General features: G+C 33.9%; 1 protein-coding gene across 1 annotated transcript in view; it reads left to right on the top strand.

Moving 5' to 3' along the window:
- The window catches only part of ENTHD1 (ENTH domain containing 1), a 110,112-nt gene that overhangs the window by 37,458 nt on the left and 49,325 nt on the right, over positions 1-23,329 (top strand). The window contains exons 3-4 of the mRNA XM_069491506.1: positions 3,718-3,836; positions 15,277-15,400. Coding sequence (XP_069347607.1) covers positions 3,718-3,836; positions 15,277-15,400 — 243 coding nt within the window. The remainder of the gene's footprint in view (positions 1-3,717; positions 3,837-15,276; positions 15,401-23,329) is intronic.

The raw sequence follows: 23,329 nt of genomic DNA, 5'->3' as shown, positions 1-23,329 counted from the left end.
TCCACAGCTTCTCTCTAGATAGTTTCTACAAAGTACTTACAGCCTTGCTATCTAAACATTCATCTTTGAGTGACTCAATAGCTTCATTTCCTGCAGCATCTTCACTTTTTCCCCTGAAGTTTCTCATTCACATACTAGTCCTTCTTGGCTTGTGACTTCACAATTTGAATTAATAAGTAGTTTACCATACCAAAGGGACTTCATTTCCACCAAGGAACTAAATATGTGTTCTCCACTTCCACTTGCTTGTGAAAATCCAGGAATAAATGTATAACACCTAATCTAATTCAGCACACCTCACTTCCAGTGTTGGGGTATCTGATACTCAAAGAAAAATTTAATGAAATTCCATAGCTTTCCTTCTTGCCCCATAAAATAACTTAAGATAGGTTTATAACATTTTAGCTATTCTAGGCAAAAATACATCTCCAAAAATGCAAGATGTTTTTCACAATTCTGTATCTCTCGCAGTTTACTTCAAAATTGACTTTCTGAAATTTATATTAATTTACTTCTGTGATGTCTAAAACCTGAGTCCTTATCATTTCAAAGATTATTGCTGAATGCTGGAGTGATAATATAGTTCCTGAATAAATCCAATGAAAGTAGATAGGTGATCTAAGCCCCAAGTCATCACTGTTTGCCAGTGTTAATTATAAAATCTCCAACTCCAAAATAAGTCCATTTTAATTATTCATTTTCATGTGAAGTTACAACAAAATGAAAAGCTACAGCTATAGATGAAAGAGTCTTGTTGTTTCTTTAGTATCTCTGGCATCTACCATACTTGCTCCTTTTGCCCACATAGTTCCTTCTGCTTGGAATAATTTCTCTTCCTCTACATTTATCCTTCAAAGCCTTGTACAAATTTTACTTCCTTTTTGAGAATCTTTCTGATTACTCTGGTGCACATTGCTTTTTTTTCCTCCTTAGAGTGTATATTCCTAAAGTTAGTTAATTCAAGAAAGTTTAGCATATAATTGTTCTCTGATTGTTTCCTGTAAGTCTGTATTTCAGCTACTAAGGGTATACACTTTTTGAAGGTAAAAACCATGTCTTGTATCATTGTTTTTCAAGATATTTTTCTTACACAACCTCTAAAATAATATTGAAAAATTACATACCTCACACATTTTTAAGTTGACATGTGAAATTTTATAATAAACTGCAAAGGATATAATTCTGGCATATTGCTAATATTGACATTAAAGACAGAAAAGAAAAACAAAACAAAATTGTTATATCAGTCTTCTAAAGGAATCTAAATAGCATTGTAATCAATACCTGTAGTTATTCACTTGAAAAAAACACATGAAGTCTTCCTTAACTGTTGGAAATTTTAAATTATTCCCTTTTCTCCTTGAAGTCATATTTTTATTCCACATCCCTCACAGAGCTTTATCTAATATAAAGTGTTTTTATGCTTGGAAATCTTCTCTATGTCAAATATGTATATTAATTGTAATTATTTTTCTAAATTTTCTAAATGACCAGAGGTTTTAATATTTCTTCTAGATTGATTTATCAATATAATCATTGTTAGTGTACAGTTCATCAGAACCACATAAATGTATTATAAATTTTTATGAATACTTATCAAAGAATATAATTGGAAATTCATTTATGAGACACATGGGACTGCGTGTTTACTCACATAAGAGTATTACTTATTGCTAGATACAAGCAGAGTTCAGCATAAATTCTGTTTGTTTTACATTTTTATAGATGTAAATGCTTAGAAAACTTGTTCACCTAAATTGTAGTGAGTCTAGAAAGTGTTTTGTTATAGCAATGACAATTCTATGAATTCTTTCCAAGTAATATGCCAAAAATTATATGGTAATTTATTATAAAAATATTTTTCGTGTCTTGTTGACAGTTAACTTGATTAGGTCTTTCTTCAGTGTTATTGAAAGCAAGAATTGGAACCACCCTACTTAGAAAAAGATTTGTTAAGCAGTCATTAGGAGTAATTTACGTTCTCAATTTCTGGGAATAATACCAAAAAGCTTTACTCGAATTTATCAAAATAACTGTTAATTATATCTGTTATACTTTAATTTAACCCAATATACTCAGAAAATATGGAGAAAATTAAGATATTAGTTACAATGTGTCTGTCAATATAACAATTTCTGAGAAAATGATTTTATTGTATCATATGCTTTAAATATATTTTCATCAACTCTTCAGAACTGCAGATTTGACTCATTTAATTTTTGGAAAAGATTTACCATATAACCTAGTTGACAACACCAACCGTCATTGTCAAAACAACTTAGCCAAATCAGATCTTAAGTTTTTTTCAGGAAATGTCTTACTTTATTTATTCAAATAAATGTGTAAATAAGCATTGCTCTGATTGTCTTCACACTCCTGAATTCTTTTCCTAAGATGAGTAGCAAAAGCATGGAGCTTTGCCTTGAGTTTGTTGCATTGATAACACAGGTATCCCTGCCTCCCAGGCTTTCTTTGCTTTGCTCTCTGGGGAGCCTGCCTTAGGGGTGAAGCATTCTTTGACAGTAGTTGAAGGATGAAAAGCGCAAGGACATTAAATGAAACTCCTCAGCTCTCCTGCTGCTCCATACTGTATTATATCTGAATACCAAACATCTTGGTATGGACCAAAGTACCTTGTTACTTATTCCATGCTTTACTGTTGAAAGACAGGACAATCTTGAAGCTCTACCTTGGATTTTCCATGCCTTAATTAAAGGAGGCTTCCCCTATACCAGTATTTTTTTTACTATTGCTTGGTGCCTTAGAGTTTCTTTTGCTTTGGGAAGATGTACCATAAGATGGGTGAGGATATGTCCGTCTTTTGTAAAATGGGAGAAAAGTGATTGAGAGGGAAGGGGGTGGGGAAGAACTAGCCTGATGCTCCTGTGCAGTCACATTCTCAGGCATGTTTGTTTTTGGAAAGAATATATGTGGAAGTTGCTAATCTGGAAATTGATTCCTGTAAAACTATGCCCACCTAGTCCTTGGGAGGTCTTTACATACCTCCGTACTGTCAACCACCAGTTTGAAGTTTGCTTTCTTATACTTAATGTACCCAACAATGTACTGAGATAAGAGTTGGTACTAAATACCTTTAGAGTTAGACTTTTAGAATTGGTACTAATACATAGCAATTAACAGAGGAAGGAAGTGATGAGACTGCAAAAACATTAAATTTAGTAAAAATATGTAAGCAGAAATATCAGTTTATTTTCATTAGTGTATTTTCTTTTATGCTTAAATTTTAAAAATTGTGTTACAAGTTTTCTTATCAAATCTGTATATTTCTGATCAGTCTCTCTTAGAATACATGAAAGTCACACTGAAGTAATAAAGTTCTTTTAAATATTAATTAGAGTAATTATAGTTATAGTTCCTGCTTTGCTAAAATTTCATTTGAATAGTTTTCACATTTTCAGACTATTTTCTATACTGTATTATACCTTATTTTAAAAAATATGTTTCAAATAATGAAGTTATAACAGAGTTGATGTGGGAAAGGGCTAGAAAAGTTATACTTTTTAAATCATTCTGAACTTGTCAATTATTATAAAGGGATATATTAGTGATTAATACTTATAGGTTACCATTGGCAGATGATGCATATTTAGCAGGCAAAATGAATCTTCAGAAGTGATTAACTTAAAAATTGTGAACTAATATGAAAACATTACTGTTTTTTGCCATAATAAAATCTTAGCTTTATGTTGTTGACAGAAAATGCTTCCAAGGCAGGATTAAAACAAGAGCAGTGCCAAGATATTCTGTTGCCCACGGGAACTGTGTTGTCCCAGGAAACACTTCCACTCAAGATTAATGCTTGGAAATCAACAGACGTAAGTCATTGTCATGGTTTCCTATTGCTGCTCTAACAAATTACCACAAATTTTGTGCCTTAAAACAACACAAATTTATTATCTTACAGTTCTGTAGATTAGAAGTCTGACCCAGGTCTCACTGGGCTAAAATTAAGCTGTCCTCAGGGCTGTGTTCCTTTCTGGAGGCCCTAAGGCTGTGGCCCCCAACCCCCAGGCTGTGGCCAGTAGCAGTCAGTGGCCTGTTAGGAACCAGGCCTCCTATCACCGCCTGAGCTCCGCCTCTGCTTTGCCCCCTCCACGTCTGTGGAAAAATTATCTGCTATGAAAACACCCCCTGATGCCAAAACGGTTGGAGACCAGTGCCCTAAGGGACAATCTAGGGTTTTTTTTGTTTGTTTGTTTGTTTTGCCTTTTCCAGCTTTGTGTGTTCTAAGAGAAGCTCTGCTTGTCTTTTAACTTTGTTTTTGACGTCTTTTGTTATACAGGGTTTTAAATGTTAATAAGGTCAAATTATCAAAGTTTTCCTTTATGATCTGTGTTTTTTAAAAAAATCTTAAATTCTTTTTTATCCCAATGTGATAAAAAATCTCTTATTTTTTCTTGTAAAAGTTGAGGTCCATATGTCCTCTAGTATTTTATTATATAAGATTGTTTCTTGTTTGTATCCATTTGTAAATATTTCATCTCTGCCTGTTTTTGTTTCTTGTTTTCTTATTCCTGTAAATGAATGTTATCCTTCCCATTATCTTTTTGAAGACCGTAAGCATACTTAGTTTTAAATACTTTTTAGATTTCTTTATTATTTTCATTTTGTCAGGAGTGAACTCAGTTTTCTTTCTGTGTTTTGGAATGTTGGATTGTGAGCTCATGTTGAGTGGCTCAAGGTTTGTTTTGTTTTTTAAAACCTTTCTTTCTCTGTCTCTCTGTATGCTTACCTCTCCCTACCTAAGTTTTCATTTGCTTCCACCTGACACCTGGGACTACCCATGCATGTTCAAGACTTATACTGGTAGCTGGAGGTGACTTTCTTTTGCTGCTATCAGAGATATTGCAGATCTGGTCTCTGGTCCCTAGACCAAGGGATGACGTGGTTCAGTTGCTGGAGAAGTTTGTATCCTCTCACCTACCTGATTATAACACATTTAGAAGTTATAACCCCAGGCTGTGATTGATGACAGGTTATTTCAGCTTCCTTTATAAGCAGGGCGTCCTAATGCCTGGGCATAATTTTAAGCAGTGAGGCCATATTCAGCCTTTGTATCTTGGATGGACACTTTTAGCCCTTAGGAGTTGAGCTCCTGGTTTTCTCTGCCATTTTCTGGACCCAGAGCTCCAAAAGTCCACAGCTTCAGCCTCTCTTTACCATTACGTGTTTCTGTTCATGCTCTGATCTATCAATATGTTAATCATATTTTTGAACATAACTCTGTCTTTTTAAGTTTCACATTTGTATTTTCACTTTCATTGCTCTGTATTTGGAGAAGGGAGATATCCCCAAATAATGAACATAGAGAACCATATTAACTAGAAATCGATTTCACTCATGACTACATGAGATTACCTCATTCACTCATTTGTTTTCCTCTTTATTGTCTGTATCTCCCACTGACAGGAAAGCTTCTTGAGACTAGAGACCTTTTTAGTCTTATTCATTATTGAATCTTCGGTTGATAAATTTTTGTTAATGAAGAAATGAATGAATAACAGACAATAAATGTTAGCTTTTCTTCCTTTCCTATGAAAGATGCTCATTTGGTCCTCTGCACCAAGTACTTTGTTTACTATTCCCTGCCACAATTCCTATGAGAGAGGGTGGAATTATTCCTTGACCTTCTATTCCCAGCCCCTTTCCTCAATCCGGTTAGGTATTGGATTCAACTGCTTTTTGGTAGCTCAGAAAAGTACATACAATTAAATTTTCCGTGTTCCTTAATTGCATAATAGCTCACAGATTGAAAATATATAGATTATTTTAAAAAATAAGACAGCCGGACAAGATAGCATGCACCTGTAGTCCCAGCTACTCGGGAGGCTGAGGTAGGAGGATCACTTGAGGCCAGGAGTTCAAGACTGCAGTGCACTGTGATCACATCTGTGAATAGCCACTGCACTCCAGCCTGGGAAACCCTGTCTCTAAAAAAAAGATAAGGCATTAAATTAAAATGATTTTTAAATTTGAGATCAGTCTATTTGCTGCTGATGGCTTTTGAGGTAGAAGATAGACTTGAATAATCCTATGTGCTTTAGAACCAAAGACATAAAATGTCACCTAGTTTTTTGGTAAAAGTCTCTAAGTCCTGATTATTGTTGTTTTTTCTTACTTTAGAGAAACCCACTGTTACTGATTTACATCATTCCATTTTTATTTCAGTGAGAAAAAAATAGTGCCCTACTCTTAAGTTTAGAAGCTGGATTTTCCTTTTTCAAAGCATTACTATATTGTAACAGTATCCTGTCATCCCATTGACAAGCATCTCCTCTTATTATTGTCAGGAGCATTTCATGCAATCCAATTATGTCCTTTTCAGTAGTTTCCTCTTGTAGCAGAAGGCAAAGGTAGCAAGTTGAACAGTAAATCTAATTGCTGTTGCCAAATGTACTGCATAAGAGGTGCTGCATCTACGTTAAAATTCTCATGTACCTAATACAGAATGAGAAAGAAATGACATTGTTCATTGCTTAGGCAGAATGAGAGGTGCTTAAAATATCTTTTAAAAAATTTAGATAGAAACCTCCTTAACTATTCTCTTTATACAAATGAAACATAAATTATCTGAAAAACAGTAAATAAAATTTGTAACAGAAGAGAACTTTTAAAAGCAGACTAGTGCTTGCCTAAGTGATACTTCCAAACTAAGGAAAGCCTTTAAATTTCTGACAGACATGGATCTGTTTTCTCTATATATACTGTCCAGAATTTTTATTATTTGATTTGCTAATTAATAAGGCTGTTGGTAGCTTTTCATCACCTCAAAAGACCTTCTTTTCCTGTTTGAGGGGATTCAACAATGAGGTTGTGATTTTTTTCAGTTACAGTTGTTTCCATAGAAACAGATAGGGATGCTGTGAATTGGTCCACACAAAATTAAAGCTGACCAAAACCTTCAGTCTAGTTGTGAGTTACTAAATTGATAGTGATACACAATAAATGTTTCTTTCCTACTGCCTAGATTTGTTATTTTGCTAAATGGAGATTATACAATTTTTATCCTTTGGTTTATTAGCATGTCATTTATTATATTTGCAAAAATTGAACTCATCAAAGTTGTTAGAGAAATGGAAATTATGTTTATTCTAATTATGTTATTTCATTATTCCTTTTTCCTCATTGTTGTATGCTTAAAAATCCTGTTTTATTTTCATATTTGTGTTTTATTACTCTATTTTAAATTAGAAAACACTTATTGAAAAATTCAAAAATATAAAAGGATAAAGAGTGAAGAACAGAGTTTCTCCTTAATCCTCTATTCTGAGTTTCTTTCCTCAGAGGCAACTATGACAGTTTCTAAATGAAGTTTTTGGAGAAATTCTGTGTCCATTCATTTCTTTTACCTAAATGGAATTATTCAATATATATTGCTCCACAACATGCTTTGAACCAAGCAATGTATCTTGGACATCTCTCTGTATAATAAATGTAATCATTCAATGTATATTGTTTTGAAATATGTTTTCTTTACTAAACTACATATTATGGACATATTTCTATATCAGTACCTATAGCTATGCTGTATTCTTGACATATAAATGAATCTTAATTTAACCATTTCCCATTGGCAATCATTTGGGGATTTTTTTTTAAAGCAGTGTTGCAATGATAATTCTTGTACATATATTTTTATGATACTGTCTCTGAAGGGGGATTGCTGGAAGATTCTATTTCATTTTGAAAATAATGCGAAATTGTCTTCCCAAATGTTGCACCAATTTATATTTATCAACAGTATGTCAGATTGACTTCCCTCATCTTTGCAAATACTCTTATTAAATGTTTACATTTTTGTCAGTCTGAAAGGTAAAAAAATTTAATTTGTTTTATTGCAGTTGAACAACTTTTTGTGTGTTTATTGGGCATTTGTGTTTCTTTTTATTATTAACTCTATTCATGTCCTTTGCTTATTTTCCTGTTTGGTTTCTCATCTTTTTCTTACCAATTTCTAAAAGCTATTTGTCTATTAAAGAATTAGCCCATTGTCTTGTTCTTTATCTGTCTATTCATTTTATTTTTAAATTTTGTTAATGACTTTTTTTTTTGCCTTATAGAAACCTTTAATTTTTATGTAGTCAAATTTGCCAGCTTTTTTTAATGGCTTCTAGATTTTAAGTCATTTCTTAGAAAAACCTTCCTTACTCTCACCCTGACTTAAACAAAAAAAAAAAGACTATTTTTTTTTAGAGCCATTTTAGGTTCATGGCAAAATTTAGTATAAGGTATAGAGAGATTTTTCCTCTTAGGCCCTCTGCCCATCCTACATGCACAGCCTCCCCCACTATCAGCATCCTCTACCGCAGTGTTAAGTTTGTTGCAATTGATGAATTGACACATTATAATCATCCAAAGCTCTTAGTTTACATTAGGGTTTGCTCTTGGTGTTGTATATCCTGTGGGTTTGGACAAATGTGTAATGACATGTATCCACCATTATATTAATAGTATTATACAGAGTAGTTTCCCTGCCCTAAAAATCCTCTGTGCACCACCTGTTCATTTCCTTTTTCCCCCCAGTGCCTGGCAACCATCGATCCTTTCATTGTCTCCATAGTTTTTTGCCTTTTCCTGAATGTCATATAGTTGGAATCATATAGTATGTAGTCTTTCAGATTGGTTTCTTTCCCTTAGTAATTTGTATCACCCTGGCTTTTTATGCTTTAATATTTTTGTATATTTAAAACTTACGTATCAGGAATTTGTTTTGATGAATGGATCAAAGAGATCTGCTTTTTAAATTTTATTTTTATTAGGTCATTAAGTATGAAATGTCCAATTTTGAATCAAAAGTTTTAGTTTATTATATCTCAAACATTAATCAAAATATACACCTAAACTATTGACACAGTTTTGCCATCTTAATGGTAGCTTGTTCATGCCAGCAGCAAAGAAGCCTGGAGAGTGATGGGATTGTGAAAGGTGTTTTCCATAGCTTGTTGAGAATTGAATATTTTTCCTTGCAAGGAGTGGTCCAAAGCCTGGAAAAAGTGGTAGTCAGTTGGTGCAAGGTCTGGTGAATATGGTGGATGACAGAGAGTTTCCAAGTTAAGCCTCTGTAGTTCTAGCAGTGTTGTTTGTGTGACATGTCATCCAGTATGGTCTTACAAGAGAATTGGCCTGTCTCTATTGACCAATCTCGGCTGCTTAATTGCAAGCATCCTTATCATTTCTTCCACCTGATTGCAGCAGACATTGGTTGTAATTGATCAACCAGGACTCATGAAGCTATAGTAAATACTACCAGCGCTGGACCACCAAACAGACACCATTAGCTTTTTTTGATGAATATTTGGTTTTCAGTCCTTCATCTTTATGCAGCCATTGTGCCAAATGCTTGCAATTGTCAAAAAGAATCCATTTTTCATCACATGTAACAATACGGTGTACAAATGGTTTACCTTTATGGCCTGACAGCAAAGAAAGGCAAGCTTTGAGATGATTTCTCTTCTGATGCTAGTTTAATTCATGCAGCACCCATCTATCCAACTTTTTTGCCTTGTTGATGTATTTCAAATGGTCCAATATTATTGGAATAGTAACGTCAAACCTTGTTGCTAATTCACACATAGGTTGAGATGGATTTGCTTCCACTATATCTTTCAGCTCATCATTATCCACCTCAGTCTCAGGTCACCCACATGGCTCATTTTCAATATTAAAATTGCCAGAATAGAACTTCTCAAACCATCTACATACTGTGCGTTCATTAGCCACATCTTTCCTAAACACTTTGTTGATATTTTGAACTGTTTGCTTAGTATTGGTTCCATTACAGAACTCATATTTGAAAATAACATGAATTTTTTACTTACCCATGGTTTCACAAAAATTGCTCTTAAAAAAACTTTGAAAGATAATCACAAGCCAAACCATGCGTTTGAAAGAATGAGGTGTACCTTCACAATAAATATAAAAAAAAGTGTGAAAGTTAAATGTCAGAGATACCAATTTTGATAATCAAATTTAGTACTTAAGGAAATCAGACATTTCATGCTTACCTAATACAAGTGATAATCAGTTGTCTCAGTGTCATTTGTTGAATAATTCATCTTTTCTCTTTGATTTGAATTGTGGTTTCTATCACATAATAAGTTTTCATTTATGTTTAGTTCCATTCCTGGATTTTTCATTTTCTCATATTAAAGAACTAACATTTAAAGATAAACTATAAAATTTAAATTAGAAGAAATTACCCATAATGGTGTAACAGAGAAAATGGCTGGAAAAGCGTCAAAATGTTTTCTATCTCTTCAAAACCCCCTCATCCTTTTTGAGAACTAAAACCTATATCCCTACCTCAGGCCAGTCGTCAGGAGGGACAGGAAAGTATCTTTTGTTCTTTGTGCCACAGGAAATGGCTCAAGGGAATTGCCCAGGCAGAAATAGTGAGATTGTTTTAGCCAAAGATGGGATTATGGGATTAATGAGAACCTTTAAAAGCTCTGTACTTCTGCTCAGAGGCAGGACATTGGTACTTTGAGACAGGAGTCTGCCAACCTCCTCATGTGCCAGCAAATTAATAATAAACAACTCTTTCCTTCTCCTTAAACCACTTGTCCTTGATCTTCTGATGCAGTCTTGGGGACAAGTACTGAACTTTCGGCAGCAATGAGGTAGAGGGAATAAGGTGGAGAGGAAGAATAAAAGCAGGATTTCTTTGAATATACCTTGCTTTTAGATTTGTCATGGGGACCCTGGAAATATTTTGCATAATTATAAAAAGTAATCCTTAAAAATGTAAAGTAAAATTAAATGAATGTATCTTGCATTTAGTTAGTGTTTTCATTCTGCAATGTTGGTATTTTGCTTTGAGATTATTGTGAGTATAATGTGTGATGAATCAAATGGATAATCATGTGATGATACTATATTTGTATCATCCTTGATGGCTTGAGAACTGGTATTCTCCGCATGGGAGAAAGGAGATAATGGATATAAGAGAGAAGAGAGCGTCATAACCTGATAGACTTGAATTGAATTGGAAGTATGTCAGTATAAACCCATGATAAATTTTACCTTAAAAATTATTTTTGGAATTTTACACACTTCTAAATATTCATAGGTCAAAGAGGAAGTCTCAAAGGAAATTGCAAAATACATAGTACTGAATGAAAAGAAAACACAACATATCAATATGTGAAATACAGCTAAAGTATTAGAGGAAAATTTATAGCGCTTACATTAGAAAAAAGGAAAGGTCTAAAATCAATCTAAATTCCTTCAAGAAAGTAAGAAAAGTGAAATGAACCACAAAAAATAGAAGAAAGGAAATATTAATAAAAAAGAACAGAAATTAATGAAATTGAAAACAGGAAAACAACAGAGAAAATGAATGAAACAAAAAGCCAGTTCTTTGAAAAAAATTTTAAAATAATATTAATAAACATAAACTAACAATAAATGACTTAAAAAATAATAAAGGTTGGTAAACCTGTAGGAAGACTGACAAAGATAGAGAAGACACAAATCACCAATATCAAGATGATGAAACAAAGGATATCACTGCAGTTCCTTCAACCATGAAAGATGAAAGGATAATGAAGGATAATTGTTGGATAATACTTCCAACAACTTTATGCTTACAATTTAGAAGAAATAGAACAATATCTCAGAAAACGTAAACTACCAATGTATAATCAAGATTAACTAGAACCTTAATAGTCATCCTATAATCATTTTAAAAATTGAATTTGTAATATAAGTTTCCTGAAACAGAAACCTCCAGGCTTAGATGTCTTTACTGGAGAATTCTACCAAACATTTAAAGAATTAACAGGAGTTCTACACCATGTCTTCCAGAAAATAGAAGAGGGAACACTTCCCAATTCATTTTATGAGGCAAGTATTATCCCGATACCAACGTCAGACAAGGACATACAAAAAAAGAAAACTACAGGCCAATATCCCTCATGAAATTAGATGTCAAAATCCTCAAAAAAAATATTAGCCAGTTGAATCCAGCAACATATAAAAGGAATTATACACCATGACCAAGGAGGATTTAATCCAGGTATGGAGGACTGGTTCAACGTTTGAAAATCAATCAGTATAATTATCAACAAGCTAAAGAAAAAAAATCATAGGATGATCTCAATTGATGCAGAAAATTTGACAAAATTCAGCACCCACATATGATTAAAAAAACTCTTAGCAAACTAGAAATAGAAGAGGATTTCCTTCAATTGATAATGATCATCTATAGAAAACCTACAATTAACGTTATGCTTGATGAATACTTTCCCTCTAAGATCAAGAACAAAGCAAGGACGTCTGCTCTCACCACTCTTTCTCAACATAATACTGGAAGTTCTAGGCATTGTGATAAGGCAAGAATAAGAAAGAAAAAGCATGCAAAATGTAAAGGAAGAAAGAAAACTCCCCCTGTTTAGAGATGACATGATTGTCTAAATAAAAAATCTCAAGGAAACAAAACTAAAAAACCTCATAGAACCAGTAAGCAAACCCTCATATAAGCAATAAGCTTGTGGGATATAAAATTAACACGCGAAAATCAGTTGAATTTCTACATGCTAATGGTGAACATGTGGAAACTGAAATTAAGATGTAATGCCATTTATAATCACTCCTCCAAATTGAAATACTTAGGTATAAATGTAATAAAACATGTACAGGATCTGTATGTTGAAAATTATAAAATACTGATGAGAAAAATTAAAGAAGATCCAAATAAAGAAGGCCCAAATGTACATGGATTAGAAAATTCAACATAATAAAGATGCCTCTAATTACTCTATAGGTTTAATGTAATTCCTATCAAAATCCCAGCAAGGTTTTTTGTATATATAGATAATAAGCTTATGCTGAAATTGATATGGAAAGGCACTGGCCCTAAATAGCTAAAACAATCTTGAAAAGGAAGAATAAAATGGGAGTAATCACTCTGCCTGATACTAAGTCCTATGTGTAGCTACAGTAATCAAGAGAGTACGGTATCAGTGGAGAGATAGACACTTGGATCAGTGAAACAGGATTGAGAACCCAGAAATAGACCCATGCAAATATGGCCAGTGGATTTTTGACAAAGGTGCAAAAGAAATTCAGTGGAGGAAGGATAGTCTTTTCAACAAATGATGAACTGGACATTCAAACAAAACCATGAATCCCAACCTAAACTTTATTCAAAAATTCACTACAAATGAATCAGACTTAAATGTAAAGCATAAAACTATAAAACTTTTAGAAAATACAGGAGAAAAATCTTTGAGATCTAGAGCTGGCCGCAAAAGTGTGATCTTTAAGAGGAAAACATTGATAAATCAGACCTCATCAAAATTAAAAAACATTATTTGGCAAAAGACCCTGTTCAGAGGATGAAAAGGCAAGAAACAGACTGGAAGAAAATATTTGCAAACTACACATCTGGTAAGGGACTAATACTTGTAACATATAAAGAACTGTCAAAACTCACCAGTTTAAAAACCAAACAATCCAGTTAGAAAATGGGCAAATGATAGGAACAGGCATTTCAGCAAATACAGATGGTAAGTGAGCATATGAAAAGATGTTCAACATCATTAGCCTTTAGGAAAATGTAATTTAAACATGCAATGAAATATCAAAATGGCTAAAATAAATGGTGATAACACCAAATGCTGGTGAGAATGTGGAGAAATTGGAACACTCATATATTGTAGGAATGCAGAATGGTACAGCTAAATGTAATGAGTACATTTCTCCACAAAAAGATTTGTACAAGAATGTTTATAGCAGCTTTATTTGTAATAGCTGAAATTTGGAAATAAGCCAAGTATCCAAATGCAGGAGAATGGATACACAAATCGTGATATATTCACACAATGGAATATTTCTTACATGTAGGAAGGGAGGGAGAGAGGGATAACCAGTATGGTAATACAACAAAACATGGATGGATAGCACAAACATTTTGTTGCAGTATGTAATCACATAATCACAAATGAATGATTACATTCATTTGAAGTCCAAGAACAGGCAAAATTCACTAATGGTGATAGAGATAGAATAGTGTTTACAGTGTGTGGGGGGTATGGTATCAACTGGAAAGGAGCTTGAGGGAACTTTCTGGAGTGAAGGAAGCGTGGATAGGCATACACATGATAAAAGTTATTGAGATCTACATTTAAAGTTTGTGCATTTTACTCTATGTTAATTATACATCAACAATGTACTGGAAGAAAATTATCCTCAGTTCACAGAAAAAAAGACATGCCAACCAATCCTATTCTATAGACTTTATTTGGATCTTCTTTCAAACAAGCAGTAGAAAATCCTAATTATGACATTTGTGAGAAATTGGAAATCAATGATAATTGATGACATTAGGAGTTGTGAAGTTTATCAGTTTAATACAATTATTATGTAAAAGAGTTCTTATCATTTAGAGATTGCTATGGTCTGAATATTTGTTTCTGTCTTAAATTTCATGTGTTGAAATCCTAACCCCCAAAGTAATGGTATTAGGAGGTGGGACTTTTCGCAGGTGATTAGTGCCCTTATAAAGGAGGCCCAAGAGAGCTACTTGGCCACTTTCTGCCATGAGAGGTTACAGTGAAAAGATGACTGTCTAGGAGGCAGGTCCTTACCAGACATAAAATCTGCCAGCACCTTGATCTTGGACTTGCCAACCTCCAAAACTATAAGAAAGAAATTTCTGTTATTTGTAAGCCACCAAGTTGATGGTATTAATATTTTGTTTTAGTGGCCTAAATGGACTAAGACAGAGGTACATACTGAAATAAGTATTCTAGGATTTACTTCAAAGTAAAACAGATGGGATATAAATGGTAGGGATATAAATGAAACAAGATTAACTATGAGTTGATTATTTTTTAACCTGCATGATTGGATCGATTATCTATTCTGTCCACATTTTACTCCATGATAAAAAGTTAAAAATTTAAAATATGAATCAAAGATACAGGTAGCTTAATTATTACCAGTGAAACAAAATAATTGACCTCTGAGATAGTATGCTATGAGGATGCTCAAGGAATGGTATAGAAAGGTAATACCCTAAACAAAATCATTGCTATCTACACAAGGTGTCTTCAGCAAGGAATGGGGATTCCCAAAGGTAGAAAACCACCCTATATTCAGTAGACACCCAAATATATAGATAACTTATGTGTGAGTTACTTAAAATATGTTTATGATGATGTTTGCACATATAGACACTTTGTAGCTCTATAAATTGTTTATACAGTAAGTTTAATTTTTTTTTCAATTTTCCCATTCTTGTGTTTTTTTCAGGACCTGATACTATTTTATGACGATGATCCGAAGCCACTTTTACCAACAATACCTCCTTCCATTATCCCTTCAACTACATCATCGTCAGAAGGGGAAACAGAAGTTTGTATCCTCTCGGATCCAGGTAAGTTGATTAAGGAATAGGAAGTTTATTCAAAGAAATGTGAATAAGAAACACTGGGAAGGATTTGTTTTTTGTCAGATTTATTTTGTGCAACATAGCAGCAGTTGGCGTTTATGTAGCTTTCATAATGAGGAACAGGACTAGCATGGATAAATTCAAGCCACAATGTGGTCCTATAATCTTAGCATTTGTTTCAGTGTTTTTCTCTTTCTATTTTACTTTTTTCTTTTTCATTGTTTCAAAAATTAACGTAAGCCTTAAATCTTATTCAACTGGTTAAAAAAAGCAGAAAATTAATTTTCGTTCCTTTTCTTATTTTATTAACTCCTATTTGATAAAGAATCTAAATTATGACATCTTACATAAGCAGGCCTTAAGTGAAAATGTGAAAAGACAGGATGCATAGTATCCTGCAAATTGGTTAATCATCTCTTGAATGGTTAACACCAGAGAAAGACATAGTATAAAATTATACAAAACTGGCCTCCAATAAATTACACTGTTGAATTCCAGCTGGGCTCTGCTACCACTCTAGATCCTTTAGAATCTGGTTGATTCACTCCATCCTGTCTTTATTCTCCGTGAACTCTCAATTTTCAGTGTGTTCTTTCTCTTGATTTTTTCAGAAAGTAGGATGGAAGATCTGCCAAGAAGAGGATGAAATGTTCTTGATAGTATTTTTCATCCTTTCATAAATCTTTGCTTTTCTATTCATCCAGGCATCCTTTCCCTTATCAGAGAGGTGGCACCTTATATTTTGAGTTCCATCTTCTCCTTCTTCTTGGACCATGAACCTCAAATTTTCCCCTTATATAGATTCACAATATCCAAACTGTAAATGCAATAATTTATTAGCATAGATTTATTTTATTTTACAAATTCAAATTTATAAAGTTTTCTTATAAAGCCAGTTGTGAGAATGATGAAGATATTTTAATGAACACAAAAATAAGAAATTGGGGGTTATGGTTATATTCGTATAAGGATGGCATTATTTATATGAATAATTAGTTATAATGGTTATCATTTTTAGACAGCTTGCATTGTATTCTTAAACAGATCCAGAAGCCTGACAGAAGAGCAGTAAGAAAAATTTTTTTTTGGATTCTAATATCCCCTAATATTTTTCCCTCCTAACATTTTTGAAAGAGATTTTCTTTTTTAGAGAATTTTAGGTTCATAGCAAAATAGAGCGGGAAGTAGAGTTCCCATATCCCCTCTGCCCCCACATGTGCATAGCCTCTCCTACCATCACTATTCCACACCAGAATGACACATTTGTTATTGTATAATCAATGAACCCGTATTGACACATGGTAATCACCCCAAGTCCATAGTTTACAATAGGGTTCACTCTTGCTGTTGTACATTCTGTGGGTTTGGACAAACATATAATGACATGTATCCACTATCACTATGTTATACAAAGTAGTTTATTGCCCCCCAAATCCTCTGTGCTCTATTTGTTCATTTCTCCTTCTTCCAACCCCTGGCAACCACTGGTCTTTTTACTGTCTCCATAGTTTTGCCTTTTCCGAAATGTCACATTGTTGGAATCATACAGTATGTGTGATTTTTAGATTGGCTTTTTTCACTTAGTAATTTGCATTTAGGGTTCTTCCATGTCTTTTCATGGCTTGATAGCTCTTTTCTTTTTAGTGCTGAGTAGGATTGTATCAGTTTATTTATCTATTCACCTACTGAAGTACATCTTGCTTGCTTACAAGTTGTGGCAATTATGAATAAAGCTGCTATAAACATCTGTGGCAGGTTTTCGTGTGGACAAAAGTTTTCCCTCAAAACATTTTAACACAGGAGAAATTGAGTATAAATGAACATCAAAGGCAACGGTAAAGAGGAAAAAAGTCACAAAACATGTAGCCTGAGGGGTGATCCCACCATTTTATTTGGCTAGGACCCATCCTAATCAGGGGGGCTTTTTCTGTTTTTAAGTCTTTCATTTCTGTAATATTTCCTTGACAGTAGTCTCAGAGATATCTTGCTAAAATGTAGATCTTAGCATTTTACTTTTCAGCTTAAAAACTTTCAACAATTTTTCACCGGCAACAGGATAAGTCTTAATTTTTAAAATAGTACTATATAAGACTTTTCATAGTCTGATCCCAGCCAGACGTTGGGTATCATCACCCCAAACTGCTGATACTCATGATGCTCTGTGACGTTCTATTTACTTGTGTAGTTTCTTCTCTTTAGAGTGTTTTTTGTTCCAGTTACTTTGGCTGTGTAACATATTGCCCTAAAACTTTGTGGTATAAAGTAATCATTTATTCTGCTCTTGAATTCTCTGGGTCAAGAATGAGGACAGGGCACAGTGGGGATGGCTTGTCTCTGTTCCATGATGCATATCTGGGCCTCAGCCGGGGAACACAAAGGCTAGGGCAGGAATCATCTGAAGGCTTGCTTGCTCACGTGTCTGGCGTTGATGCTGGCTATCGGCTGGGGGCTTCAGTTCCTCTCCACATGAACCTCTTCATGTGGTCTTTCCTCATGGGCTAGTTTGGGCTTCCTCACAGTGTGATGGCTGAATACCAAGGGTGAGCACTTTGTGAAAGAATGAACCAGGCAGAAGCTGAATAATCTCAGAAGTCACACTGTGATACTTCTACCTCATTCTGTTCATCAAGGCAATCATAAAGTCCTGCCCAAGTTCAAGGGGGCAGGGACATAGACACCCCCCCCCCACAACTCTCCATGGAGTGTCAATGTCATGTTGAAAGAAAAGCATATTGGATGGGATGTATGTTGGCACAGTCATCTTTGGAAAATATAATCTGCCACAATCTTCCATCAAATTATAAATGCTTGAATCCTATTTAAACATCAGGCCCAATGAAAATGTGACTACTGCTATAAGATCTTTCTGCATGCTAAACTAGTTTCTCCTTTCACTGTGTTCCCCCAGGCCTTTGCCAAAACCCCAAAATTTATAATTTTGTATCATAATTATCTTATAAATGTTATTTTGAAATTACATGAGTAATAAGTGAATATACTCTTATTTTTAAAACTTCAAGTAATATAGATAAAGCTAAAACCTCTCTTGAGTGTCCCTTAACCCCAACACAGTCCCTCCCCCAGAGTTACTGTTAACAGTTTGGTGGTTACCCCCCAGACCTTTCTCTGTGCATTTATATACATACATGTACCTTTAGAACTGTATAGAATTGACTTTGTTTTAGAACATTATTCTGTATTTTTCTGAAATTTTTTTTTAAATTTAAGACTGTCACTTGGCTATCCTTCAATGTATGTCAGTATGTAGAGATTTACCATGTTATTTTTTTAAAATTCTGCAACACCTGGATATTATATTTTATTCCCTCACTGACAGACATTTTGATGTTTTATATTTTTCATTGTTACAGATAATGCTTTGGTGAAAAGCCTTGTGCTCACATGTGTTTCTTTGGGGTGTTTTCCTACAAATGGAATCCCTAACAATGTATGCCCATTTTCATTTTAATTAATACTGCAAAATAGCCCCTCAAAATATCCATACCAGTTTACACTCTGGCTTGCAGTGCACAAGAATCGTATTTACTCATACCCTAGCCAATGCTTGATGTTTTCAAATCTTATATTTTTATCACTTGTGTAAAAGTTGTATTACATAGTATAATTTACATATATTCTACTTCCTCTTCTGTGGATTGCCTATTTTTATAATTAATATATTTTTTCTTTTGGGTTATTCATTTCAGTAGATTTTGTAGCATTTTATATACATGTTATTCTTTCTCTGTTATTTGTGTTGCAAATATCATCTTTCAGTCTGTGAATTGTCTTTCAACTTTATTAATGGTATCTTGATAGAAGTTTTATGTTTTGTATAGTCACATTTATTCCTCTTTTTCTTCATAGCTTTTGTTTTTTGTTTTTTTAAGGCGGCTTCCCCTATACCAAATTCACAGTACATATTCACCAATATTTGTTTTAATTGTTTTAGTTCGTTAATCTATCTGGATTTAAAGTATTTGTGAATGGTTTTAGATAAGGGCAGTGGGCAGCCAGTTGTTTCAACAACATTTATTGACTAGTCCATTTTTCTCTATTGTTTTGAAATGACTTTTTAACCTGTACTAAATAGTACCTGTTTCACAACTCTATTCTTTTCCATTGATTCCCTTTTCTTTCCCTGGTCTGTTTAATTTTTTGTGACTATTATTAAAGTATACCATAGCATTAATGTATTCTATTTTATTTAACCAGTATTATATTAATGGTCACTTAGGTTATTTCCATATTTTTGCTGTTATAAACAATAATAAAATGACATCATTTCTCCCCTCTCAAATAAAGTAGGCTTTTATTTATACTTTCCCATGATTTGACACAGATTCTAAAATACATTCTGAATTTCTGTTGGTAAATTCTGTCCAGTTCACTAACTTATCCTGTCAACAGATGGTTCTAATTTCCATGTTATGATTTTGGCAACTTCAGCCCAAGACAAAAATAAAGTAGGAAAGTTATTCTGGTACAGCATCCTCAGTTCTTCTTTTCTCCCTTGCCTTTTCCTCCACAGGCCCACAGTGACCTGCTGTTCACACCGTGGCCTGCATAATACAGGACTTACTTCCTCAAACCCCTCGCCAGCACTTGATACTGGCCTCACCGAGCCCACCCCTTTCCTTCACCTGCAGAGGAACCAATTTCTTGAATTTTGTCCTCATCACTCCTTGCTTTTCTTTATAGTTTTAGTACATATGTTTATATTCTAAACCGTATATTATTTAGTTTTACAGGCTCTTAAATTTCATATCAATGGAGTCGTTGTGAATTTATTTTTCTGTGACTTCTTTTATCACTAATTATTATTTCTTAAGAAAGATATGTTAGGGTGGAAAGCTTAGTAGGTGCTCACGGCATGGGTGGAGAAAGAGTCCTCAGAGATTAAGATATAAAAGTAAAAAAAGTTTATCTTCTCAGAAGGATACAGAGAATGAGAGGGAGAGAGAGAAAGAGAAAGAGAGCAGGGAGATGGCGTGGCATCCCAAAGAAAGAGAAGGGGGTGCCAGCAGCGAGGCCAAGCGCTCCCTGATTTTAAGGGGGATGAAGAGAGAAAAACATTGTGACGGCTGTCAGTTGAGAACAAAAACGGCAGCTGCAGTGGGTAGATAACAAAAACTGCAAGGATGTCAAAGTCCAAAAGTTGATTTCCTGCCCTTCCTTGGAGAATGGATTATCACAGGAGATGTGACTCTGTCCTCGAGATATGGTTGAGGCTGTAGCTCGTTCTTCTGCTGTTTACTCATGAACTCTGTAAAAGCAGAGTCTCAAAAAAAAAAACCAAACCAATTTCGAAAGAAAGAGATGTACATGTCTTTTCTGTTCATTCAGCTTTTTCAAAAGTTGTGCAAAACAGAGCTCCTGCAGGGTACCTGTTACACAACTCAGAGGATTGATCTTTGTAACCGTTACTGGGGAAACTGTGGGATTAGGTATTTTCCTATGTGGGATTAGATATTTTCCTGTTATTTTTGCAGGGCCACCCCTTTCAAGATTCATCTATTTTTTCACTGCTGTATGGTATTTCATTATATGTATATATTATAATTATTTATTTTGTGGAATACTGTCATCAGTATTATATGTCAAGTTTTTGTATTACAAACAGCACAGTTTATGAATTTGTTTACTTGTACAAGACTCCTGGTTTTCTTGGACAAGACTTTCTCTAGGGCACATATTTGGGAGTGAAATTGCTATATGGTTAGATATGAACATCTTCAAATTTACTAGGTAATACCAAATTGTTTTCCAAAGTTCTACTTATTCTGTTTCCTCAGCAACCCTTACTATTGTTATTATTAAAAAATTACCAGTCTCGTGGGTGACAATTGGTATCATTTTTTCTAAAATGTATTTTTTATAATGAAATTGAGCATCTTTTTATATGTCAAAACATTTCATAGATATGATTCATTCATGTCTCCTCATCTGTGAAATGTCTGTTCATTTCCTTTGGTCATTTTTCTGTTTGTTTGTCTTTTTCTTAATTAAATTGCAGGAGTTCTTTGTTCTGGAAACTAATCATTTACAAGATGTAAATGTTTTTCCAGTTTATGACTTGTCTTTTTGCTTGCATGAAATTTTTGAATAACAAGTTCTGAATTTTAATAAGGTAGAATTTTGTTCTTTATGGTTTGTACTTTTTGAATCTTGTGTTATTTAAAAAAATTATTCCTTGTCTCAAGACCATAAAGATAATTCTAGATAGGCTAAAAATTTTTATAGTTTCGCTTTGCACAATTAAATCTTTAGTGCATCTGGAATTGATTTTGGTGTATGATTGAGGCATGAATCCAATTTTACTTTTAAGTGGATGGCCAGCCGTCCTAGCATTAGTTATTGAAAAATCTGTCCTTTCCCCAGTGAACTGCAATTACTGTCTGCATCTGAAAGCAAGTTTACACACATGCATGGATCTGTTTCTGAGATCCCTATTCTATTCTCTTCCATCAGTGTCCCTGCACCAGTAAATAGTTTTAATCATGCTACCTTTGTAATAATTCTTGGTGACTTTTCTTTCATCAAGAGTGTTTTGGCTATTTTTGACCCTTTGCTTTCCCACAGGAAAGCTTGTCAAGTTCCTTGAAAAAAAACCTGTGGGGGTTTTGATTGGCACTGCATTGAATCTTTAAATCAATTTGGAGAAGTGACATCTTTACAATATCAAATCATTCATTTAATTTTTCTTTAATGTATTATGTTTTATAGTTTTTTACATACAACTACTGTATATCTTTTGTTAGATTAAGTCCTAGGTAGTTTATATACTTTCATTGCCACTGTGAAAGATCTCATTTTATAAATTATGTTTAATTTATAATTGTTGATAAAAATAAATGGAATTAATTTTTGTATATTGATTTTGTATCCAGCAACCTGGCTTAACTTTACCAATTTTCCTAATTTATCTGTTGATTATTCCGGGTTTCTTACGTTGAAAATCATTTCTTCTGTGAATAGTGTCAGATTTATTTGTCCATTTGAAAATCATATAATTTGTATTTCATTTTCTTACCTCACCATACTAAGCAGAACTACTTATACGGTGCTGAATGAAAGTGTGATCATTGGATTCCTAGACTTATCTTAAAGAGAATTATGTTAACATTTTGCCATTAAGAGAGAGGTTTTCTGTGTGTTTTTGCAGATCTCCACTCCTAATTTGTTAACATTTTTGTTTTGGCTATATGTTGAATTTTCCCCATTTTTAGTATTTATATTGACAGTTATAGGTTTTTCTCCTTTAGGTCTTAATTTCACAAATCAGTTGATTTCCAAATATTAAAAAACCTTGAATTCCTGGAATAAATTCAATTTGGTCATGATATATTATCTTTTCTATATATTGCTAGGTTAAATTTGCCAATGTTTTGTTTAGGAGTTCTGCATCTGTGTCTGTGAGTAAAATTAGCTAGGATTGTCTTTTCTAAAATTCTCTTTGTCATGTTTTGATACTAAGGTCATGCTAGACTCATAAAAAGAGTTGAAAAGTATTTGTTCTTTTTCATACTCTGGACTAGTTTGTTTAGGGTTGTTTGCGATATGCTGTGAAAATAGAGAAGGTGTTCTGTAAGTGCACCAGTGGTGGTGCTGGCGGAAGGGCTGCAGTCAGGGAAGGCAAATCTGCATCCAAAATGTGTCTCTCTCCGTATGAAGACAAACACTGCTCCTTCCATGATGAAAGAGGTCCGATATAGTCAACCTGCCTCCAGGTAACTGGCTGTTTTCTCTGCTAGGGATGTAGCATTAGCCTCCACTCTTGGCAGTTTGGGTATTCAGCATTTATAGTAGCCAGATCACCTTGGTGAGGAGCAGATCATGTTGTTGAGCTCATGACTATTAAGGCCATCCCTGCTGCATGGCAAGAGCCCACTGAACAACCATTGGAATGACTAG

Source organism: Eulemur rufifrons, chromosome 16 (assembly GCF_041146395.1).
Source record: "Eulemur rufifrons isolate Redbay chromosome 16, OSU_ERuf_1, whole genome shotgun sequence".
In the NCBI taxonomy this organism is placed as follows: domain Eukaryota; kingdom Metazoa; phylum Chordata; class Mammalia; order Primates; family Lemuridae; genus Eulemur; species Eulemur rufifrons.
Note: the sequence above shows the minus strand (reverse complement) of the source record. Positions and strands in the feature narration are given on the sequence as shown.